This window comes from Ammospiza nelsoni, chromosome 3 (assembly GCF_027579445.1).
Source record: "Ammospiza nelsoni isolate bAmmNel1 chromosome 3, bAmmNel1.pri, whole genome shotgun sequence".
Classification (NCBI taxonomy): domain Eukaryota; kingdom Metazoa; phylum Chordata; class Aves; order Passeriformes; family Passerellidae; genus Ammospiza; species Ammospiza nelsoni.
The window spans coordinates 109,141,443-109,167,648 of NC_080635.1; the positions used below are offsets into that span (position 1 = coordinate 109,141,443).

At 40.5% G+C, this 26,206-nt stretch overlaps 1 protein-coding gene across 1 annotated transcript; it reads left to right on the plus strand.

Moving 5' to 3' along the window:
* The first annotated feature begins 74 nt into the window (after positions 1-74).
* QRSL1 (glutaminyl-tRNA amidotransferase subunit QRSL1) lies at positions 75-13,888 on the plus strand. The gene is made up of 11 exons (XM_059468293.1): positions 75-144; positions 357-516; positions 1,657-1,755; positions 2,748-2,844; positions 4,531-4,707; positions 6,975-7,150; positions 7,255-7,367; positions 8,888-9,080; positions 9,477-9,594; positions 12,664-12,869; positions 13,342-13,888. Exons 1-11 carry the CDS (start codon positions 121-123, stop codon positions 13,551-13,553), a joined length of 1,575 nt encoding a protein of 524 aa, XP_059324276.1. The 5' UTR covers positions 75-120; the 3' UTR covers positions 13,554-13,888.
* The last annotated feature ends 12,318 nt before the right edge of the window (positions 13,889-26,206 follow it).

Sequence of the window (26,206 nt, forward strand, 5' to 3'; positions counted from 1 at the left end):
CCGCCCTGCCAATGGTGCCGCGGGGTGTTGCCCCAAGATGGCGGCGCGCGGCCGCCGCGCCGGGGGAAAGACAGGGGTCGCTCGGCGGGCGTGAGGAGGAGGGGACGGGCAGGGAGAGCCATGCTGCGCGCCTCTCTCCGCCAGGTGAGTGGGGTCTGTCCGCCTGCCGGGGATGCCGAGGAGCGGGGCGGGTTCGCAAGGTGACCGGGGTCCCCTCGCGTTCCCCTTTCCCGGGGCGGCCCGGCAGAGCGCGTCCCGTGCGCTCCTATCCTCAGCGGGGATGGCGCTTCCTTCCCGTCCCGCCCCGGCGCGGCCTCTGGCGCCCGGCTGCCCTGAACGGCGGGCTGCGCTCCCAGGTGTCGGCGGCGTTGAAGGAAGGACGAGTCGCTCCCACGGAGCTCTGCCAGCGATGCCTGGCCCTCATCAAAAGCACCAAGTTTCTGAATGCATACATCACCATAGCGGAAGAGACCGCTTTGAAGCAGGCTGAAGAATCGGAGGAAAGATATAAAAGAGGTACGTTGGTTTGTAAGTAATGTCAGTCCTTAAAAAGATGCTGAGGAGGCGTTGTCTGTGTTAGACGAAGCACCTTTGCTTTTTAAAGGGGATGTCTTGGCTTGTTTGAATCTTGGGAGATGAAGCTCATGCTTGAGGTTTCCGTGGGTGTACACTTGGCACTCAGGAGAGTATTTAGGCCAAAAAACGGGGAAAACCTGGACCAAACGAGGCACTGCAGGTTAAATAGGCTCTGTGCCTCTCGGACAGCACTGCTGATTGGTGTCTACTGCTTCTTTCCCTCAGCAGTTCATTTGGAATATGTAGGTGCCATGAATAGGCAAATGGAGTGGCAAATGGTTATTCTCAGGCCTGCAGACTGAGATAGGCACACAGGTGGCACAGCCTATCGGGTTCTTAATTAAGAAAGCAAACTAAAATAATGCAGCTTTGTTAATTGCAGTTAGGAATTGGAGAACAGAACAGCTTTCAGTCCTGTTATCTGCAGCATTTAGAAGATGGCCATCCTCATTTTCCTTTGTGTTTCAAGAAAGGCAGGAAAGGTAAATTTTCACCTAATAGAGTACACGTTTTCCTTCCTGGGTGACACTTGCTGTTCTCTGACAACTCAATATAGTTGTCAGGCAGATTGTTTTGCTTCCTGATGTAGGCCATTTAGGTTTTGGGTTGGGGTTTTTTTTGTGGTCTTTGTTGGTTCTGGGTTTTTTTTTTTTTATGGTGGATAATCAATTACTTGGGAAGCATTTTCTCTGCTTCAGTAATTAATCTACTGTGTGTGTCAGGTAGGCAGAGTTTATGGCTCCAAACCTAGTGATGGGGTGCATTGAGTAGCACCTATGGCTGCAGTAAGCCCTGTGTGGTGACATTGGAATGCACTCCTTTGGGACAGCCAGCCTGGGTGAAAGCAGGCAGGGGGCTTCGACACCAGGTCTGGTTTGGGCAGAGTGCTCAGTGCTTGAGTTGGAATGGAAGGTGGTTCTTGAAAATGGAACAGACAACCATCAAATGCCAAGTGGAAAGCCTTGCTTTCAAAAACCACCCAAAGGGGCATGTAAAATAAACAGTAATCGATGGCAACATTATATATATAGAGCACATTTTGCTTTAATTTCTGTTGTTTTACAATCATTTCTAATGCAGGTCAGCCACTGGGCATTCTAGATGGAATTCCTATTGCTGTAAAAGACAACTTTAATACAGCTGGCATTGAGACAACATGTGCATCAAATATGCTAAAAGGTACAGTAAAGCTTTTAAAGTAAAACCAGATCTTTCACTCTTTGGAGGGTTTATGGACTGGAGTCTTCCAGAAATCCAGGTGTTTTCACAAAATGAGCTGGTGTCATTTGAGGAAATACATTTATCCAATTTCACTAGCCAAGTTCATTTTTTTCTTCTTCTAAGCATGTTATCTCTTTATAATTGTATGCATTTAACAACAGTTGTAATAAAAACCTATATACTACAATAAAATGGTTCCAAAATTCACATTTTCCATCAAATTGCTTTTAGATCTAGAGGAGAGCAGTCAGTGCTGTTCTACCTAGTGAAATCCAAAGACAGTCCTGTTTTGTTGTTGTTCTGTTTATAATTGGTGACTTAAATAGCTTTCTCATATAGCTGTAGGAAAAGCAGATGTTAACAATCCCAACATACAATCACGTTCTATAATGCTTTTAAGGAAATTTTTTTAATTTCTTAAATTCATTATTTTTATTAACAGTTCATGAACATTTTCAAGGCATTACAATGTTTTTATAGTAAAAGCAAGAGTTGGAAACATTTCTTACATCTGCTTTATTCTGCACAAAGTAAAACTTTATATTAATCCTTGCGGAAGATAGCAGAAGTAAATTAGCAGACCTCTGATTTGATTGTGGTTTTTTTTTTTTAATAGCAGAAGAAACAAAATATGACTTCACTGTTTTAAAAGTTGTTATATTACCTGAGATGCTGTTCCTTAAAGCACATTCTCAGACCTGTTGTGATTGATTGCAAAGAGTATTAGGTGTGATGTCCTTGTTCCCGATGGAAGTGGGAGTGAAGAAGCCCCTGCTATCATTCATGAAGTGAATTGGTTACCATTTGAGGTCTTATGTCATTGTCATAGTTCTCATCCTAGGTTATGTAAGGTCTGAGTGGTAATGACAGTGTCAAAATGTTCAGAGTAGCTACTTGTAAAAATAACTTGTATCTCACCAGTTGCTCTTAACTGTTTTGATTGTTTTCAGGTTATATTTCTCCTTACAATGCTACAGTAGTTCAGAAGTTACTGGATCAGGGAGCTGTGCTTTTAGGTAAAACAAACCTAGATGAATTTGCAATGGGGTGAGTGATGTTTATTATCTTTAATGTGCTGATTTTACATAAAATACCATACATACCATCTGTTCCAATCTACCTGTAATCCTTAACTCCTGTTTCTGTGAGGTGAGACAACAATGAATACTTACTGGGACAGTACACAGAGCTGCAGGAACTTTTCCCTGAGCATTTGTGGTGTTGTGTAAATCATACAGACGCTGAGTTTTGTGAACATAGTGTTCAAATGTGCTTGAGAGGCAGGAAGCAGTCCAGCTTGTGCAGAAGGCTGAGGACAAGCGGCCTTCTTGTAGATTCAGTAGTGTGTGAATAGAATTGGTTACAACACAGTTAATTGCTGCCTTTTCCTCTCTCCTTACTGATGGCTTTTAGCCTTTAGGTAATTGTTATCGTGCCCCTGGTGGCAGCCACTGCCTCTGCCATCTGGCCACTGGGGTGATTTATATGGGTACTCCCTGACTTGCTGCATACAGGCTAATCAAGAGCAAGGCTTTTAAGTTGCCTAAGCTAATGTGGTGACTTTTTCTCAGGAGCACATTGAAAAATCCTCCTACAAATTGATTCTTCTGCAAATCAGTGAAGGCAGCCAAGCTGTAGCAGAGAATGGCATCAGGCTGTTAGGGATGGGAATTGCTGCCAGGTTTGGAAGGGAATCACTGGGACTTTAGTACCTCTGAAAAACAGTAAAATTGCTGTATTTTGGTTTTATTATACTTTACCAGAGTCCAGGGTTTGATTGGAAATTCCTGTGGATGGAGTGAAAGTACTTGGACAATATTGTTTTGAATAAAGTAGTTTTTATGTTAAAAAGCTATTCCTCAGAGGAAGAGCAGGCAAAAAGCTTGGGAAAAACCTGATAATGCAGTGATACAACTGGTCTAAGTTCATTAAAGCACAGGGTTCTCCTAAAGAGCTTATCCCAATAGTAGTTTCTCATTCTGGTGTGTTTGAGTGATTTCTTGATCAGGGAGCAGATCCAGCTCTAAAGTAGTGATGTCTGAATAAGGTTTGTTTTCTGCTGTCAGCTGCCTGTTCTGTCTGATGATACAGCTGGTAACACTGGCACCTTGCAGTCAGGGCCAGTGTGGGGTAGAGGGCCTGAGGAAGGAGGAAAGTGTGCCCTGCCCCTGCTTCTGGTGTCAGCTCACACCTGGGTGACACAAGCTGGCTGAAACCAGTTTCTGAGAAGCCAGTTCTGAACCAGTGAACTGTGCTCTCTGCAGAGGGCCACAGGTGAATAATAGTGTGGCATTTCAGAGAAATGTGTGTTCCTGGTATTGTGGAGCTTTTTCTCCTCCTCTAGCAGCATGTTTTTCCTCACAACAGTGATCGTGCATCAAATGCAGGGCTGGAAAAACAGAATACCTTGGTTTTGAAAGATACGTGCCTCCTGTACTTTTACATAGCTTAAATCAGTTTTGTGTTTTTGTAACTCTGTTCATTTCAGTGGCATTAGCAGAAGTTAGAAAGAGGTACCAGCTCAGGTTCTGTGTCAGGAACCGATGAACAGCTATGAATTTTGTATGTTAGGTTGTAGAAGTTGACTGCTTAAGGAGTTACATACACCAGTCTTCTTGTGTTGAAATTGAGTTTGCAAGGATGATGAGGAATTGGATTAAAAAAATTAAATTGAGGAATCCAAGTACGTCATTTGTCACTTCTGCGTGTATTTGTCCTGTATGACTGTCTTAGTTCTGGGAGCACGGATGGAGTGTTTGGACCAGTCAGAAATCCCTGGAGTTATTCAAAACAGTACAAGGAAAAGTCTGTCCCAAAACCCCATCCTGAGGACGAAGAGTCAAACTGGGTGATAACAGGAGGGAGCTCAGGAGGCAGCGCAGCTGCTGTGGCGTCTTTCACATGTTTTGCGTAAGAAGCTTTTAAAATTGTCTTTCCCTAAATGTCTCAAAATATTTTTGGAATATTTTAATTTTACAATTTTCTCATAAGCTAGTAAGAAATAGGAGGGTTATTGGCACTGGCATGCAAAAATTTATTTCAGCATCCCTAGGTTACTCGTGGCATATCATGAAGCCAGAATTAATCCATGCAGGCAAATTTAGATTTACTCATTTCAGGCATTATTCAGTGGTGTGACCACTTTGTACTTTGTGAAATATATATAAAATTATGATGGCAGTAAGGGAGTGACAGTTTTATTCTTATTCCCACATAATCTCTTGAAAAGTCTGAAGGGGTTTGTGACGCATCCTCTTCCTCCCTAATTGCATTACACAAATACACACTGAAAATGTAATTCAGCAAATTAAGAGATCCCTCAATTTGTAACAGTATAATAATTTTTCCTCTGCTCCTTTGTTTTTATAGCATAGTTATGCAATAGTACATGAGATTTGGGACGTAAAAACTTTCAAATCTCTTATTTAACAAAAGAGTACAGAGTACTTATTACATAGATACTTACAGACTTCCCTGTTTTTACCTTAGAAAACAGTTTTAGTGTTGGAGTGGTTTTTTTAGGCAAGTGTGTGTTTATGGTTGTTTGGAGTTTTTTTCCTAAAGAAATTTAAACAAACTGGACTTTTTTTAAAAATAGTAATTACTAACTGCATGGAATATCAACACACTGTTTAGCAAGTCAGTTGTCTATACTGTCTTCTCCATCTGACTGTTAAAACTGATCACAAACCTTTACACCTTGCATTTTATGCAATTTTTAGATATACATGTTGGAGCATGTTTTATAGAAGATTATTTCAATTGTGCTCTTAATTGGAAAGTGTTTATAAATGCTCTTTATTTACTTTATATGTGTTTGCCCATAGACTGCATTACAAACATCTATTTTATTGTTAAAGTATTCTTGCTATTGTTGATTACAACTCATTTAAATTACTTTTTAAAGTTATATATGTCTTCATATCCTTGCCCTTTACTGGGATGTAATCTACTCAACATTTTAATACTGTTGAAATTGAACTCAGTGCAGCCATTCCCAAGGACTGCTGGTTCTCATCCTGAGCCAGAATGGGCTGATCCTGAGAGGGTCTGGCACCTTTTCTTATGTTGCTGGGCTCCCATTTTGCACTGCTCAGCACACTGTCAGATCAGGGAGATTTTTTGTCCAGCTATTTTTATTGCATATAACCTATTGTATATCCATCCTATTAGTGTCTTTCAAGCAGCAGGAATGCTGCCAGTCTTTACATTTTCAATTTGAGATTTGGATGTCCAAAAATGATATAAAATTGAGGATGTTTTACATTAACACAAATGCTTTGGGAGAAATTCCACTTCAGGAAAGTCAATTTAATTGGTTCAGCCATCTCATAAACAAATGGCTATGGGAAAAGTCATATACTCACTTCAATAAAAATTATACCTATTTCTGGAATTTAAATTGGTATTGGCAAAGATTTGAATGAAAACTGCTTTATCTTTTTAATGCTGCTTGAGTTAAGTTTATTAAAAACAAGAGAACAGCATGTTTCATTGCAATACAATTTTTGAAATAAAACTTTCAATTTAGAAAGAACAAGGTTTCACTTGTGGATAAGGAAAGAGGAATTCCACATAATAATAATAATAATAATAATAATAATAATAATATGCTGTGTTTTAATTGTACCTAAGCTACTGTAAACTGGGAGTTCTGATCAATCTTTGTAGATTTGGAAACAGGAAAAACATCTTTCCAAAGTATGCCCTCTTGTTAGGGGCAAGAAGTGTCACTCTTCATTTTTATCCTGGAAAATGCTGATTCATGGTGCATTGGCTACCCAATAAATAAGATAGAAGTGTTGAAAATTGTTCCCTAAATCACATGAGATGTATCAGTTGGAGTCCACAGTATTGGAACAGAACACAGTATTGGGACAGGGAAGGCAGAAAAAGACATTTGGGGCCATTTTCAGATGGTCTGAATTCTACCTATCTGTCTTTGCTTTGTAAAGAGAACTGGACTCTCCTAACAGCAAATTCAGAGACCCTAAGAAAAATCAGAGAACAAATGAAAAACAGATATAGAGAGCAGACTGGAATTTAGGCTGTGTGATTATGACTCCTGGTCTGGAAGAATTTACAGTTTTAAATCCATGCATCTCAAAGCCACACATTCTTATGATTTGGAAATGTTCTGAATTATCTTACTAATGATGATCCTTTTGAAACCATAGAGCCTTAGGGTCAGACACAGGAGGATCCACCCGAAACCCTGCTGCTCACTGTGGTGTTGTAGGTTTAAAGCCAACATATGGACTGATCTCTCGCCATGGTCTCATTCCTCTAGTGAACTCCATGGATGTGCCAGGAATCCTAACCAGATGTGTGGATGATGCAGCAGTTTTGTTAGGTATTACTCTGTCAAACATCATTGCTTACAACATTTCCTCAAAACAGACTGAATCCTGACTAACTAACATTTTCCTGGTCTTCATATGTCATGTCTTACTTCAGGTTCACTTGCTGGACATGATCCTAAGGACTCTACCACAATTCAGGATGACTTTAAGCCATTTGAACTACCTAACTTGACTGATGTCAGCAAGCTTTCAATTGGAATTCCAAAGGTAACATTTAAATCCTGTTAACAGTTATGGACCAGAAGAACAATTAAAAGACACATAACAAAAAAATATTTGTGTCTTGCCCACCACTTCCCAGTCTCCCATGATTTGAAACAGTGAAGACAGTAAAAGCAGCTCCTGGAAAAAACCAGTTTGTGTTTGCTCTGTTGCCTGTCCAGGCAATTTGGAGTAAGCATACAGTAATGCATCACCTAAAACATGTTGTCATTGTGGGGGGAAGCACTGTCAGGAACTTAGGGGAAATGGGGAACTTCAGTTCTTGGTTCTCTCTGTTGCTCTTTCCTTAGTCTACTCTGTAACCTCCAACAAGTTGCTCTTGGAGCCTTCCCACACAGTGAGCTTGATAATGGGTTGTGCAGAACTTCGGGATCCTTGCCTAAATGCCACTGTGTGGCATTTAATATTGAGCATAATTTTAAAGGCAATTGAATGGCACAAGGAGTTGTGATTTGCAGAGTCCTAATAAGAACTGAAAGACATCTAATTTGGCATCTGATGTATGCAATTCAATCATGTTTGTTTGAAATTTAGGAACAAAGTTTGGGACTTCAGCCTATTTTTAATTTAATAAAGGCTCTGCCTTCAAAGAGACAATGTAAATAACATTTATTAATTGTATTCTCAGCATTGGAACCTAAGCTAGAACAGGCATACCAAAAGTTTTAATTTGGTAAGCAGAGATGTCCACTGACCAATTATTCACAATCTGTGAAATGGAAAAATTATGTGCCTGGAAAATTGATCAGCTGCATACTGTTTAAATCTTGATAAATCTAAAATTGTGATGATGTTCAATTTTTCCTATCCTTTGGACAGTTTTTTCTACTTCTACAGATTATTCTAAAAAGATACATGCATACATTAAACATGGGTCATAGCTACTCAGAAGTCAGACAGTATTATGACCCTGATATTATGGGTTAGAACTAAAGCAAGTAGCTTCAAAAACAGAGAATTTTAATACAGTATCTGTAATTTGTCTGTGAAATAGGAAAGTAGCTAATCTAAGTCTTCTCCCAACCCCTTGATTGTAGTTCTTCTTTGGTGGGTGGTTTTATTTGTTTCACCAAGAAGTGCCAGTTGCCACTGATAACATTGTGAGCATTAACAACAGGGGCGAAGAGCCCTGGTTTTAGGGTTTAGACCTGGAGAATTTGTTCCTGTGACTGCAGAGCAGTACAGTACAGTCCTGATAGATAAATAAGGGAATAACTGGGCAATTACTCTTTCAGAAGAAACTGCTGAAATTCCATGATGTGTGATACATATGTAGATCTTACTGAAATCAACATAATACTCTTAAGAAGACTCAATCCTGTTAATTTAATAACCCTTGATTGTATAGAATTTAGTAGATGCAAAAAGCTTTTATTGGTACTTTAAATCATATAGTGGTGAGATAATGGTTTCATTGTATTTTTAGCAAGGAATATTTGTGTTTTAGTTGTTATTAGAAGTAAATCAGTGTGTAAAATTACTCCTGTTCTTGTTTTTCCTCTAAGGAATATCATGCACCAGGGCTGTCAAGTGAAATTCTGGCTCTCTGGTCAAAAGCTGCTGACCTGTTTAAGAATGCAGGTGCTAAAGTGGTTGAAGTGAGCCTACCACACACTCCTTACTCAATTGTCTGCTATCATGTGCTGTGCACAGCAGAAGTGGCATCAAATATGGCCAGGTTTGATGGACTGGAATATGGTAAGGCCTTTGAAAAAACTTTTTTCTCAGGCAGTAGAAACATTGCTGGATGCCATGTAAAAGTGTTATTCATAGACTAAAAAGTGTTTTTCATAGATTTTCTTTTCATGGTTGGATGCTTGATACTATTTCTCCAAGATGGAATATAGTAAAAAACCTTGTGCAGATAAAAATGTGTAAATAAATACATAATATATTTCACTACTAGGCATATCAGTGTCTTGGCTCAAAATCTAGTTTAGTACTTCCATAATAAAACAGGAATGTGTTTTGTTGTTTTTCCAGAGTAGTAGCATGTCAGGCTGCAGCAAACAGTGACCTATTGTGCTACTATGACATTATTAAATCTAAAGGATTACAAGAAGTATTAACACCCAGAATGCCTTTTCTTTCCAGGCCATCGTTCTGACATGAAGGATTCCACTGAAAGTCTCTATGCTGCCACACGGAGAGAGGGCTTCAATGATGTCGTAAGAGGAAGAATTCTGTCAGGAAACTACTTCTTGTTGAAACAGTAAGCAGAACCTTGAAATTCAGCTTTTCCAGATTAATGAAGTTTTGAGCAAATGGTGATTAATTGCTTATCATGAGGAAGAAATTGCTCTTACACTAGTAGCTGTTTGTATTTTTATTATTGCTTTAGCTCTATAATGCCTGTTTATAATGAACAAAAATGTTTTCCCAGAGTCTTACCAGTGAGTGTCCTAAATTAAATAAGTAGAGCAATTAGTGATTTTTTTCCCCTTACCAGAGCATTATTGGCATCCATTAGTTTAATTAGGCAGAAATGTACCCTATGGTATAACATTGAAATCATACTGAAGTCTTTACTGTCTTAGTGTTAGAAGTTCTGTAGCTGTTAATTTCAAAACTGCATAGAGAAACTGCTGGTACATTTTAGTGAGATCTTCTAGAGAAAGCCAGACACATAGCAATTAAATTAACTGCAGCTTTCTGTCTCAGTTTACAGGGAAAGAGAAGCATTGGCAGAAGTATTGGACTGAAGTCCTTACAGAAGTCAGGGCTTTATCCAGCTCACATAGAGAAGCTAGTGCATGGATCAGTTTTACATTTTTAGTTTTCAATCCTTATCCAGCAGTCCTAATTTACGTTAGTAAATGTTCTGTTTCTCTTTGTCTGAATTTGTTCGGATACTAACAAAAATATTAGGCATGTAATTAGTCTCTGTAGTGTACTTGCTTTGAAAGAGCTCTGTCAGCAAGAGTATTCATCAGCTGTGACTTGTGATTGCTCTCAGAGACAGGAATGTTGTCAGTCAGTCTGTAACAACCAGCTTTTCTGGAATGCCAATATTCCTGCCAAGTGTGCTCCCTCTGCTTACAGCTGTCCAGATCAGCTTTCCTGAGGCTACTTTAAAATTCACATAGTTAACTCTTCTGTGGAGGAATACACAATTAGCTTCCACCCAGATGGAACAGGAGAGTTGTGTTCCTGTTCCACAGTAAATTACTTTTGAAGAACAGAGTGCAGGGTTCAGAAAGCATTCTTAGAATAAGTAGTAGAGAAAACCCATCTGTGTCTCTTGCAAATGTTGCCTTGTACAGCTTATTTTTATCTTGCTTTTCAAAGTTTTAAAATGACTAGGTGATTGTTTGGAAGTTCTGTTTAACATCTTTAGAGATGGCATGGACAAGGGGATCGAGTCCTCCCTCAGCAAGTTTGCAGACAGCTCCAGCTGGAGTGGTAGTGTTGATCTGCAGCAGGGCAGGAAGGCTCTGCAGAGGGATCTGGACAGGCTGGGCTGGGGCCAGTGGTGTGAGGTTCTGCAGGGCCAGGTCCTGCCCTTGGGTCACAACAACCCCAGGCAGCACTAAAGGCTGGGGCAGAGGGGCTGGAAAACCACCCAGGGCAAAGGACCTGGGGGTGCTGGTCAACAGCAGCTGGACATGAGCCAGCTGTGCCCAGGTGGCCAAGAGGGCCAGTGGAGTCTCAGCCTGGATCAGCAGCAGTGTGGCCAGCAGCACCAGGACAGGGATTGTCCCCCTGTACTCAGCTTTGGTGACGCCATGCCTCAGATCCTGCGTTCACTTTTGGGCCACTCACAACAAGGAGGACATTGAGGTGCCAGAGTGTGTCCAGAGAAGGACAGCAGAGCTGATGAAGGGTCTGGAGCACAAGTCTTATGAGGGGTGGCTGGGGGAGGTGGGGATGTTTAGCCTGGAAAAAAGGAGAGACCTTTTCACTCTCACTACAGCTACCTGAAAAGAGGTTGTGGCAGTCAGTGTCTTCTCTCAGATAACATGTGAGGAAACAGCCTTATATTGCACCCTGTGGGGTTTACATTAGATATTAGGAAAAATGTCTTCTCTGTAAGGATTGTCAAGTGCTGGAACAGGCTGTCAAGGGAAGTGGTGAACTCCCCATCCCTGGAGATATTTAAATGACATGTAGATGTGCCACTTAGGGACTTTCTGAAATTAACAGCTAGGTGGATTTCTGAAGTGATTGTAGAAAAAGGTCTAATTGCCATTGTATAAGTTACTAACTTGAATCTGTTTATTGATTATAACCATTTTCATTGCTGTTTCTCAGAATCTTAAATCTTTAGATTACTCTAACAAAGTGGGATTTAGGCAGTTGTAGTTGTTTTATCTGTAAACACTCTGGCATGTTGCATTTGATAATACACCACTCCATTTTTCTTTCACTTTAATTTTTTTTTTTCCCCAAATAGCTGAAGGTTTAGATGACAGTTACTTTTGAAACTGAACTTCTCTGTATTTAAGATTCCATATTTACCAATTCTGCATATGAGGTTAAAAGGAATGATAGAGTTGACTAATATGTTTCTGCTTCAGAGTTGTGTAAAGACAGAAATCCATAGACCACATGTTTACATGAGGGGGAAAAAATGGGTAAAGATAAGGTCTTCTACAGAGAAGTATACTACAACCACATACATAGTTTTAAATCCATTTGGAGTCGTCCACAGGTGATGGGATTTTTCATTTGTTTCAAGTATCTTGCTGGATTGAATCCTAAATGTTTAATTCCTGTTTTTCAGACCTGTGTATTTCTGTATTTTATAGACTTTGCTGTGCTGCCCTACAGTGAAATTAGGTTTGATACCAGCTTTTCACCCAGAGGGTGGTTGAGCACTGGAACAGACTCCCCAGGGGAGGGCTCACAGCACAAAGCCAGTCTGAGTTGTGCTCTCAGGCACATTTGTGGTTCTTGGGGTGTCCTGCACAGGGCCAGGAGTTGGACTTCATTATCTTGATGGGTCCCTTCCAACTCAGCATTTTCCATGGTTCTGTGAAATTCAAGGCACAGTTTAGTTTCCAAATGGTCATAAAAGTGTTTTGAGTTTTAGTTAATTATTGTAAGGTAGGGTTTTGTTTTTCCTTCACCTTCCTTCAGCTGTATGCCCTCCTCTCTTCCTTCTCTGGCAGCTCCTCTGCTATGAGAGCACAAACACATGTGTGGTGACTAAGCTTCCAGTGTCAGTTAAAATCTTGTCCAAAAGGATTACTGGGCCTGTCTTTTCCACAGTAACTAAGAAATAAAGTTCTGTATTTTGGGAATTAGAGTGTCAGGCCTTTATGTCCCTATTCCTTTCTAGGAACTATGAGAAGTACTTTGTCAAGGCACAGAAAGTGAGACGTCTCATTGCCAATGACTTTGTGAAGGTTTTCAGGAGTGGTGTTGATATTTTACTCACTCCCACCACTCTGAGGGATGCAGCACCTTACACAGAATTCATCCAAGAAGACAACAGGACCCGCAGTGCTCAGGATGACATCCTGACACAGGCTGCAAACATGGCTGGTGAGTAGGGACAGGAACTCAGCTACATTTTCCCCTGCCTCATAATTTTAAAAGTCCAGTCTCTTTAGGTATTTAACCTTCTCTTTTAGAATCAAGATATTTCACCCTCATGTCCAAAGTCTTACAGTGATAACTGGGTCTAAGGACAGTTTTATTAAATGCTTGAAAATGTAAGACCAGATTTTAAAGCAGAGTACCTTGGAGCTGAGTGTGGGCTGCAGGTAAGATGAATCTGTTCCAGAGACAGAAATCTCTTCCTAAGGAGAGCTGATTGTCTTTTTCAGAGGATGCTGACCTCTTAAATCTCTCTAATTAATTTCTTGTGATCATCTAGCATTCACTTCGTTGAATCAAGTTATTTTAGCTAGTCTTTTTTCTCTATTTTTTTTTTTCTGGTTCTCTTAAAATTGATACAGAAATTACTCTAAGGTTTATAGTAAGTCTTTGCATGTGTATTTTTTTTGTCTTCCAGGACTGCCAGCCATAAGTGTTCCTACAGCTCTTTCAGAGAGAGGCTTGCCAGTTGGGCTTCAGTTCATTGGACGTTCATTCCAGGAAAAGCAGCTTCTCACTGTAGCCAAATGGTTTGAAAAACAAGTACAATTCCCACTGATTCAACTAGAAGAAATAAAGAGGCATGACAGTGATGTCTTTCAGCATCAGAAATCTGCTTCTTTTTCATAGCCTGGGACTTGCTAGTCAGCTAGAGCAAGACAGCTGTGGGGATGGTCAAGAAACTAATTTCTGCAGTTAATTGTCTTTTGCAGAAGTAATAATCTGTTCTAAGAAGATGTTATCCAGTAATGCATGATGGAACCATTGACAGCTTGTTGCAGTGTAATTAAGGCAAAGTGAATCATTAAGTAAACATTACCATGTTATTAAGCAACATTTCTTACTGATATTAAAAATACCAAGTTGAAATTGTGTATGTTACGCCTGTGAAGCTGATTTTTTAATCCCTAGAGGGTGTGTCAGGTATCTGACCAACTAAAGAACTAGCCTGAATTGTGTGAAAATTTCATGGTTGCCAAAGGGCTTGGTTTCCTTCTGGAGTGTAGATTTTTGTAATGGCAACAACCAGACAAGCTCTGTTGGAACAAAGGTGTCAAGGATCTGTTTACCAAAAGTTAAATACTAAGGGAAACAAGGGAATAACTTAGGACCATAGAATCCTTTAGATTAGAAAAGACTTTTAAGATCATCAAGTCCAACCCAGCACTACAAAGTTCAGCATTCATTCATATCCCTAATGCCACACTACACATCTGTTATGTGGTGATTATTAAGGCCATTGTGAGAAAGCTAAATCACACCTGCATTTAGATCCCTGTTTTATCAAAATCCAAGATGTGGAAATGTTAGTTCATTTTAAAAACCAAAATGTTCCCTACTTCTAGTTAACTTGTGCAGAAGGTAAAAATTACCTCTGGTTTTACAAATCATTTAGATTACTCTGGTTATATCTGTGTAAGAATGATGAAGTCCAGATATCTTCTGGGGAAAGATGTGTAGTGGTAGTAGTAATACTTGAGTAGTTCTTTCTTCTTCCTTCATCACTGTTCTTTATAATCAACACCTAAATACTTGCTAAGAAAGAGATCTTACTCAATGTGGGAATAGTGCCATCTATTCCTTCATAGACAGTAATTCAACACAATAGTAATTTAAACTGAATTTCCAAACTGTCATCATGTAGACTGGAAGACTTACTAAACAACTCTTAACCTGTTTCAAATGTTGCAGTTTCCGTTTCTTGATAGTTAAAAACATGAAGGATGAAGTTTGTAAATGTTTTGCATCAGATTTGCTTTCAGTCATAGTGTACAGGATGCAGAGATGGAAAAGGTGTAGAGGGAGAAAAATGACTGAGGTGGAATCCCCTATGGAAACATAAATAATCTTCCAGAATTATATCTTGTCATGTACCATATTGTCATCCATATAAAAAAGAAAAACATTATTTCTAAAAATTGCAGATGAATTTGTGAATCTTCCATATGCCAAAGTGAGCTTTTTCAATACCTTTCCTACACAATTAAAATGGTATACCACTAAAAACCCCATTTAAAAGCTAATAGAACACAGAGCTTTCCATGGAACCATTTTAGGAAAGTTGTTTTTTCTATTAGTGGGTAATGATGAACAGAGAGTCCTAATAAAATATTTTCACTAATGTATTGTTCAGTAATATAGGTGTGCTGTAATCATGCAGGTGTGTCTTACAGCAGCTTGCTGGCCAGAGCTCTCAATGAGATTATCCAAGTTGCTGTACCTGGATAGAAATTTTAAATAGTTGCTCTTTGATGTGTACATCTGAAACCCAGACCTACCATTTGCTGTTTCTGAAAGTAAAGGTCAGTGTCTTTGGGCCAGAGTTTGAGATAAAATCCTGGCTGTGCAGAGCATTCCTGGAGAAACTTGAAGCACCTTGGAGTGTTGCAGAAGAGAACACGCTGAGGACTGTGCTTTCCCTTGGAAATTCATCCTGGACTGACTTCTGACCTACTGAAGATCACTGCTTATGCTTGGCAGTCTTTCTCTTAAAACTTTGATGTAAAGAGGTACCTGGTGGGAAAACTGGATCGAGGCATAGATCCCTACTCCATGCAATTAGAGGAGCAGCTCCAAGCAGTTAGAGGAAGAGAGATGGAGGGTCCCTGTATCTGCACTGCCTTTTTTTGAAGTGGGGCTCCAATTCCAGTCTGGAGAACCCTCTAAGGGAGCTTTCAGAAGATCACAGTGATGACCTGTTCTGACACAGGCCCTTCAGTTTCTGCTGCTGGCAGATTTCTGAGCATAGAACAGCTGTGTGGGGGAATACACAGTGGGAGAGGAACCAAACAACCAGCCAGACACCCATTCTGCCTGGCATTTAACTGTATGTTAGCAGTTGAATTAACAATTGCAGAGACTTAAAAAACAAACTCCTGGGTAGGTACTTAAATTTCTGGGCTATCAGTTTCACAGCAGTCCCAACAAGATTTCTGTCCTCCTCCCAATCCTAGCTGGTTTACATTTTTGGGGACTGTATGGCTATATGCTCTTTCTGCCCTCCCCTTTCTAAAGCTGGAATTTCATCAAATCAGAGGGAAGAATTTAGGGACCAGTTTGGTCAAGCTGCTAGAGGAGGTAAGCAAGGGTTCCTTACACTGCAGGAGAATAGCTAAGAGACTTCTGCTGTCTTCATATTAGAAAAACTGGTAGTTGACTGGAGCCCCCAGCAGTTCCAAAGGAGTTTTCCACCCCAGCCTGCCTCTAGGTACTGTGGTTGTGAGCTGAGCTTTGTGCAGCTGCTCCCACTGCCAAGTCACAGCTCCAGAGTTATGAACAGGAAAAATTGCTATGCCAGATAATTAGACTCCCAAAACCCCTTGGTACAGAAGCACAGGAATTCCAAGGAGCAGGAAGGTCTGGAGGTAAAAAAAAAAATAAAAGGAAAAGCCCAAAACCCTGCCTATGCAAACATTTTGTACAGCTGTCTTGAAAAACAATTCACTGAAATAATAGAGTTGGAAGTTTCATGGCATTGCAGCACGGTCACAGTGGGAGGTAGGTGTAACCTTAGCATACACTGAGCCCAGATAATTCCAGTGTTTCCTGAAAGAAACAAAAGCTAGAGCTTTAGCAAACAAGCAATCTGGGTTTTGGTGCAAATTGTTTTTTCTTCAGGTAATGAGAACCTGTAAGGACATTGTATAGTGGAAAAGCTTTTTTTGAAATGAAAATTGTTAAGTGCTTTTGCTTCAGATGTTCTTAAATACAATTGCCATCTGATATTGCACTTTATGCAGTTTCCACATATGAGTTTTTTTTCCCTCACCCTCTTTAAGAGCACTCAAAGAAAGGAGAAGTTCAAAGCAAAATTTAACCTTGTGCTGCTGCTAAGTGCTAAGTGCTGCTCCTTCTCTGTTCCTGCATTTCTAGTTTCCTTGTATCATGCACTTAATAGCAACTACAAATTCATTATAACTTCCAAAGTGCTAGTCATTCTCCATGAGTTGTATGATTCACCCAGGAACCAATCTGCGGAAAGCTGCAATAGGGAATGGGCTTTGTACCCTACCTGGGGAATCCCACAGGCCTCCCCCTCAGCTCTGCCCCCCAGAATACTGAGAGCAGTACCACTCATACTGCATACAGATGGGCAGCTGAAAAGGGAGAAAGAGGTGTGCAAAAATCTCTGCTGGAGTTACATGGCATTTGTACTTCATGTGAAATTTATGCCCACAATGCCACCAGAGAGCACAGAAATAAGCAAAAAAGCCAGAGGAGCAAAAACGGTTTGTCTAAGCTTGTAATTGTTCTATCTATCTCTCAAATAAAAAAGAAGGTATCCAGTTACAGGAATGTTAGAGAGAGGCAACAAATGAAAAACACAATCTTCCTAATTAGCTCACCACACCTCTGATTGACCAATGTCCAGATGCAATTAAGTGAATCCAAGCTAACCTTTCTTTTTTAGCAGAAGAAAGGTTTTTTTCCCACCCATCACAGGCATCCTCACGCACTTGCTGCTGAACAGCAGTAAAAGGTGTCTTTAGCTCAGGGGTGTGCAGGGCACTCAGGGAAAGCAGCAGGAACACAGCCAGGGCACTTTGCCATGTCCTGTGCCATTTTACAGCTGGACTATGGTCACTGTAAAGGTGAAAGTGCTGTAGAGGGTCACAAGCCAAGTCTGCAGCACAATACGTGATGAAATGGATTTCAAAGAGCTGGAAATGTAATCTTTTTCAGCTGAAGAGACTGCTCTTGTATGTCACTGTGTGTGACAGCCAGTGGTGAAAGGATTTGTGTGTCCTGCCTTGTTGCACTGATAGTGACCCATGGTGCACAGGGCACTGCCGTGTGTGCTGGATCAGACACCTGGGGCACAGCAGGGACTCCTCAGCTACAGGCCCCTTTCAGGATCCCCAGGTGCATTGTGTGGAGAGGAAAGGGCAGAGGACAGACTGAGAGGCTGCTGCAGGAGGGTGTGAGATCAGGGCAGGAGCAGAGGCAGGAGGAGGTCAGTACTGTCTGGCAGCACTGGGCACCTGCCTGCACTGTTCTGTGACCTGGGACAGCTGCTGGGCTGTACCTGCTGTCTGCCAGCACCACTTCCAAAGGGGAGACAAGATCCTGCACTGCAGTGTATGGAGGAAAAGCAGTGGGCACTTCATTGTGCCACGCAGGAGGGGACGTTTCAGTTTGGAAAGTGACACTGAGAAGCACAGAAACATTGTCTAGGCAAGCTGAGAAACATCAGGAGGTAGAAAGCGCACAAAAGAGGGAAAGGATTAAGTGTCATAAAGGCTGAAAACTCATTCAAGTAGCCAGACTTGGAAGAGGAAGATTGAAGAAATAAAGGACATGGGGATGAGGAAGCACACATAATCTCAGAATACTCTGAGTTGGAAAGGACCCACAAAGCTCATCAGAACTATTCTGGTGAATCAGGGGCCTTGACTTCATGTTCCTAAGTTGAAATCTTCAAAGGTGGGTACCTTTTATCAATTGTACCTCTCTGAAGAGAGAGGCAACTTGATTTAGTCCAAGATCAGAGCATTTAAGACTTTAATTCACCAGCTTTCAGTGCCAAGGTAAGTGCTACTCAGGCACATATAACATCTGACACAAACACACAAAATACATGTTTAACAAAGATCAAAACATGTTATTAACATTGTACTTCAGGAAGCCTTGGAACAAACTGCAAAAGGGACCATGTGGGCTTGATTTCTCTATATAGATAATAACCATTTCATACAGTCATGTCCATTATTAAAATCTAACAAGTATTTTTTGTTTCTTTCTCCTATTAATATTCAAGAACCTTTTTTTTTGGAAACTTAAATCATCAGCCAAGCCACACACACCTATTTACTCAAGGCAATATTGGTTGTTTTGTTTAAATGTGCCTTCTCAATTTATGTGTTTAATTCATTCTTGTATTTATAGAGCACAGTTACATTCTTCCTCAGCCTTTATTCTGCTAGAACAGTTTATTCCTGTATATTAGAGTGCCCTGTGCTAATCCCTGTAGCACCTGCTCCAGCTGAATCCATGTCTTCCAACAGAGGTGACAAGTATTGTAAAGGCAATTCCAGGTGCATGTTTATGAGCACAACAGCATTAATATTTCCCTGCCACTCCTGAAAAATCCTTCTCCAGAACACTGTGGAATCACACTTGTCCTTTACTCAGCCACATTACACCATACTGTAGCTCAGAGCCAATTTATGATTAACCGGTGCTCTTGGGGCTGGCTCTGCCTCCATGGCTTTCAGTGGATACCCATTTCCTGTATGAGACCATTTCCTGGGAGCTCATTACTGAGCCTCTAGGTTCATGACCTTGCACTCCTTCTCATCACTGCTATTTGGATTATTGGAGTTTTCCAGTTTTTCCTGTAGCAGTCCAACTCTCCGCTGATTTGACAGTAATCTCAGCTTCATGTCATCAGAAACAAAGAATGTGTCCTTCAAACCACTTTGCTTATCACCATAACTTTACCCTCATTGCAATCATTCTCCAAGCCACTGCTGCCAATGGACTTAGAGGACAATGAAATCCAGTTTCTCCTGTGTGGCCTCTGTAAATCTCACCTGTGCCCTGATGAATCATGTAGATGCAATCACCTATTGAGAAAGCTACATGCAGGCTGAGGAGCTGCAGCCTTTCTTAACAAAAACTTGGGGTTACAGCCCTCATTCTATTCCATGCCTGGGCTTGCTTTGATGGCTAAAACCTCACAGAGTCCCATTGCAATAAACACTGTGTGGGTATCAAGAAAAGAACTTGCCCCTGAAAAGAGCTTGCATCTATTATGCATCTATCCAAAACCCCCATAAAACCCCCAACAAAAAAGCCACCCCAGGATAATGAGCTATTGTATCCACAGCACTGGAAATATAACAGCCTGAATGATCTACTCTCAATTGTGGACAATGGAAACCCGCTGAATCACTAAAACCCAACCTTCAATAGGCAAAATGCAGCCTTGTCACTAAGACAAACTGCTAATAGCAACAATGAGGCTTGGAACAGCTTGTATGGAGCCAAAGTGGCTCTCATACTTCAGCTGAAGTTCATCCAAAGTTGAATGGGGAGGTCTCCAGATGGTCACTGCTACTGGGGTTGGAAGGAGGGACCATGATGTTGCTTTCTTGTTAACACGCAAAGTGTGGAGTTTTGTTTAGTGGTGAAAATTAATACTTACCCCCAAAGGAGTGGACAGGATAAGCCACGAAAGAAAAGGATATCACTTACACAGGGAAGATGATACTACTTTAAAAGGATATTGTAGTCATATGATTTTTGGCAGAAAAGCCAGGGGAAAAGCGCAATTGTGTCACAAAGATTGTGCTGTGCTTTTTTTGTGCAGCATGTGAAACCATGTAATTTCTTTTATAGAAGTAAACTTCTAGCTTCACAGTATTTAAACAGACAAGCAACAAAATCCTCAATTGCAGCCCTAGTCAGAAATGTGACAGGCAGAAGGATGTCCACACTGTGGAACTCAACTATAAGCTATGCTTCATCCCAAGTCTCTCATTTAGAGTTGTATTTGTGTCTGTCCTCTGTGCTTCACAACCACGCTGATGATGTGGACTTTGCCAATACAACCTAGCTCAGGGAGAGCCCAAAACACCTCAAAAGGCCCTTCAGAAGGAAGCATCATCCATCTCTGAGCCAATCTGCCCTCTCCCACTGACACCAGCCTGCCTGCTTGCAGACAGGAGGAGGTGGGAAGGTTCTGGACTCCACCTGCTCAGTTACACAAGTCAGAGAACTCAGGAGGAAAAGCTGTCCCTGGGAGGGCTGCCCAGTACACCAGGGCAAAGGCTGTCTTTGGGGATATGTCAGGGCAGACCTGATGCCTCTCCAGAAGTGTTGCCTTCCAAGGACTCAGGGAGAAATTTCTGTTTCTTCATTTCCCATCCCAGTTTTGAATCTTAAATCAATCACGAGGTTCTCAGAGCACCATAGCAGCACACACATGGAGAGTGTAAGGAACTTATAAAAGCCCCAAGGGCTGTGTGAAACACTGACTGTGCAATCAGAGAGATAACATATCCCAAGGCCTGCCATGGAGAACATGGCTAAACATTATCAGGGTGGAACAAAACCCCAGCTCTGTTCATGCGTCTTTGATTTGGGACTTAAAGCATCCATCTGACAGAATCACTTACAAAGCCAAAAAATCATTCACTCTGCGTTGTAGCCAACAGTCCTGCACATTTTTGCCACAAGACCATCTCACCTGAGGGCAGCCCAGCAGGACCACAGCACATCCTGGCAGGAAACTCCCCCACAGAACAAGCCAAGTGGCTGTCCTGATCTTCGGCCAAAGGGAGAGGAGATTACACCTCCTAGCATCTCTCTTGGGGGAGGAACTTGGTGAAACACACTACTCTTAAACTAAACTACTCTTTTTTTGGTCCCCAGAATATAAACTGAGATGTTGCAGGTGCCAAGTATATTTCTCCCACACAGCATGTTTTTCTCTAAAATCAAATTTGCCTTTTTGAGTACATGCCATGGGTATTACCGTGCCTGAGTGGGTGCTGCTGGTGATAGAGAGACGGTGAATCTTGTTTCTTGAATCAGAAGGCTTGATTTATTAAGATATTATATATAATACATTAAGACTATACTAAAAGAATATAGAGAGAGGTTTGCAGAGCAGCTAGGCTAGCCAAGAATAGATAGAAAGAATCTATAACAAAGTTGTGGCCAAGGACTCAGTCCCCTAGCTTGCACTGGTGATTGGCCCTTAATTATAAACATAGGAAATGAGCCAATCAAGGTGTCCCTGTTGCATTCCACAGCAGCTGATAATAATTGTTTACCTTGTCTTCTGAAGCCTCTGGCCTCCAGAAGACGCAGAAATCCGAAAGAAAGGATTTCTGAGGAGAAATGTCTGCGACACCATGGGAGGGAAGAATGGTGGTGAGAAATGTGTAGCATGCCTTAATAAATGAGGGGAGACAAATTAAATACCAAAGGAGGAAATAGTTTTTGCAAGGAAGTCAGCAAAATATTCTCATGCATTTGCTCTTCAAGCACTGTTACATTTACAAACAACCTGAAGAAGGGGAAGTGTGTTGCTCCAGCTCCATTGTCTCAGGAAGAGCAAATCGGAGCACTGAAGGATTAGGAGTAGATCTAACATACTTTGAATCTGGTGAAAAACAGACTTCAGATGAACCTGCACTGACCTAGCAACATAACTGAAAATAAAGAAGATAATTATTTCTCTTTCTTCTTTAAAAGTGAGATCCTAAGACAAGTATAGAGGAACTTTGGGTAACTGCTGCTTTTTTCTGTGAAACCTTAGCAGTTTTCCTGTAGAGCATTTCTGACTCCTGCTCTTCAATGCCACTTCATTTGTTCCATTCAAACCCAATATTTCCCAATGAATTTGGCCAACAAATACAGAATTCATTGATAGACCTGAGATGGTGTAGAAAACCTTTCAGAACTCATTCTGCTTGGTGTAAATGAACTGGTCATGCTGTTATTGAGAAGAGACAACTGTGAGTTTAGTTACGGGTACTCCTCCCCATAGACTTGTCAAAAATTTCCTTCTGGTACACTTTACTCTGAAAGCACAGACATTTCCTAAACCAGTGACTCTGCCTCTCATGAACAAACTCACTAAACAAACATCACATTTCCATCCAGTCTAGTATTACCAGAGTGGGTGTGCTATTGAGAATTTTAGAGCATTCTTCAATCTTATTAAATACATGAGAATTCAGCTCATCTCAAGCTCCATTTCTTACAGCCAGAAATTGCTGACATTGCCTTAAGTATCAGCACAATGTATGGGGTGGGGGACAAGAAGACTAAATACCACTCAATTATTCTATTGATCTATTCAATTTTTTAAGTCTTTTTTTTCCTAGGACCTGCTGCAAACACTAGCCTTTTTTAATAATCACCATTAAAGAACATTGGCAAGAAACAGTTCTAAAAAATTATGAACTCTCCAAAGATGAAACCTGAAAATAAGTTTCATTATTCATTAATAGCCCTTGGTGATACTTAACTGTTTCTATAAGGCTAATATTGTCAAGTCCCTACCCATATGCCACTTTTAGACCATCTGATATATTTTTCTGTTTTCAATACATTAGTCTTACTGATTGCTGGGAGGGTCTGGTTTTCTCTGCTGAACTGAGGAAGACCAGCTGCACAGGGACACTGAAGACATAAATTTCAAGCTGATCTTTTCAGAAGTGACTTAGCTCTCTACTCATGTCACTGCTTCAGAAAGCTTGGTCAGGCCTCAGAGTGGAGGTTGCTTTTCAGGAGTTTGATGAAACATTACAAGGAAAAAAGTTGTAATGTTTCATTAAACTCAGAGACTGCACTTGAAATAAATAATTTTTATCACTATCCAGCTGGAGGAGGCTTTACTTATGTTAGTGTGCTATACTGCTTTTGTATCACTCCCAATTTCTATGCAAGTGTCAAATATTATCCAAGAAAAAAAAAATCACTCTACAACTCTAAATGTACAGTGGCAGCATTATAATATATATCAGCCACCTATTTTAACAACATTAAAAACTTCTCAAGTTTGACAGGAAAATGCTTTCTACCAATCTGTTGACATTCATTACATTCTTTTCAATTTGTTATCAGTCCAGTTCCCCATCGTGGTTTCTGCTATTTTTCCTGTGACTAAGATGCAACAGACTGATGGTGGGGAGTGCCCACTGAAATCCCAACAGCTCTGAGATGCAGCTTCCTCCCCTCCTTCCTCAGGGCTTCCCTGGTGCCCACAGCACCACTCACCCCAACAGCCTCTCAGCTTGGTTTCCTGGAGGGAAATTACACATTTTCAAATGTTTAGCTGCAATTTGGCCCCCTCCCACTTTGTTACCAGAGGGGAAGTTGTACAGTAATATAAATAGCTATGATGTCTCTGGTTTGTATCTATACATATCTCCAAGTCCTTTCTCTGCTGTTGGTGACAAAGATTTTGTTTTGCCAGCAGCACCAGTGGGTGACCAGGAGCACAGCTGGGCTGAGAAGGGAAGGTGGATTTTTATTCTTAGGAAAGCCTAGGGCTGAAGTGTTTAATATCTTACCTTATTCCACATAATTAGTATCTTATCCTATGGAAAAAGGTGTATCAGCTTTTCCAGCTAGAAATTTATGTCCTGTATTTGTTACTCTCAGCTTCCCCATTCTTGTTTTACATTCATGGAGAGGAGGGTTATTGTTTTAACAGTTCCCTTTCAGCCAGGATGTTGTTGTTTTTCTTGAAATGAATCTACCCTTATTTTTTTTCCCAGTTATGGCTAATTAGGCAGCCTGGAAAATACTCTTGGATATTTACAGTTGGAATTTACATTTTTTTCCCACAAATGACTTAGTTCAGAATTGTTTTCCACTTTGTGAAATTGTATCAGCTAAAATTACTAATTTGCATTTTGTTTTTCTTGAACAAACATAATTCAGTTATGAACATTCTTATTTATTGTACCACTAATTTTTACCACTGTGCTTCCTCTCCTCTGCTGAGGCAAATCTGGAGCTTTCTTGATATCTGGAGCAGTCATTTTAAAGAAAAAAATTAAGAATGTTATTTAGTGATTCTGAAGATGTTTCAGTGCTGGCAGCATGAGATTGCCAAGATATGACTTTTGGATTAATGTCTCCACAAAACCCACAATTTTCCTTTTCCTCCTATAAATTATAGATGGTAACTGAAAGAGCCAGTCACATGTTCCTCATAAAAACTAGGGGTTTTTTCTCTCACAGAGACACTTCTACTCCCTTTTGCACTTTTCACAATGGGAAATCAGTCCATGAGATAATTTCTTTGTTATTTGTCACTAGTAAAATATTCATGTCCTTTTGTTATTTTTGGTCATAGAGTGCCATTTCTATTCCCCTTCTGTCCACTAAACCTTTCAGAAGAGATTTCTACCCCTGATTTAAAGATTTCAATAAGCAGAAAATTCCCATCAAGTTCCAACAATGCCATCTCTATTGAATTTACATTCATAAATTAGCATTTCCAGTTTTTATGTTTATTTTATTATACTTTATGTTTATTATCTAGGACCCTCACATTGGCATAAGCAGCTAAATTATTTCCCCCCACGTCCTTGGGGGGAAAGTTTGTTTTATTCATTCCATGTAAGTTGATTTATTCTCCATGGCATGGCTTGGAGTGAAGTGGGTGCTCATTTGTTTCCAGGCAGCTCCTTTCTCACAGAGTGGAAGCTGCAGAGTTGTCCCAGCCCACTCAGAGGCTCCCTGCTCACCAGGAACCCTCCAGGAAGAGGAGCCTCCCCTCTGCCCTGCAGCCAAAGGCAGGAGACATTAAACAAATTTATGCCTGCAGCCATTCCTCACTGTGGATAAGTGGTTTCTGACATTGCTGTGGTTAATACTTGACCATGTGCTGCTTTGTCTACCCCTCCTCCCTTTCAAAAAAGCCCAAATCTTGCTCCATGAGTAGTTTTTGCACTTAAGAGGAAGGCAGAGAGAAATTAACCTTTAAAGCAAAAACAATTTTTGGGTGTACCCATATCCTTACTCTTAATTTTCATTCTTTTATAGGAAGTGCTATATAAAAATAATAAAGGGCAGTTAAATGTTGAAGTTGCTTTATTCCACATAAATTCAGGCATAAATGATGCAGTTCTGACTTTGGTTTCTAGTATGATCCTGGATTGCAGCAGGATGTTATTCTGAATAAATAATCAAAACCACAGAAACTCATTCTTAAAATCGAGACTGTGTCTTACCAGAGATGTATTGCACACCAAACAAGAATGGATTTAGCACTCTCCTATCAATGCCTTGTAACATGGTGCTTTTATAGGACGTTCTTTAAAACAGGACCAATTATTCTTACAGATTGCAGTACAAATCGTATTGTAATTAGTCCTTAACAGCAATAATAAAAGAAAGTGAGAAAAATAGTGAAATAAAGAGAGACAAAACCCAATTTATTTTAAGTAGTTGCATTTCCACCTATTTATTTAAAATCTGCCACTTTCAAATCTTGTCATCTTGCCAATGCAGCAGCACAATGTTCTGCTGCTAGCCCTTTATATATCTTTGTAGAATAAAAATCTCTGCTGCAGTATTCCCTTACTCTCAGAACAGAAATGATTCCTTCCTAATCCAAATCTCCTAATAGCTCAGGATTCTGTGCTGAGAGATTTTCCATCTTCATGTGAGATCAAATAAACAACTTTTCAGTCAAGTGTCCTAAAAGAACGATTGTCCATACAGCCACTTTGAAAGCCAAAACTCTTTTCCTCACACATCTGAAGTATTCTCTTGCTTAGGAGATGGTTTTTGTATTCTCTGTAACCACTTCT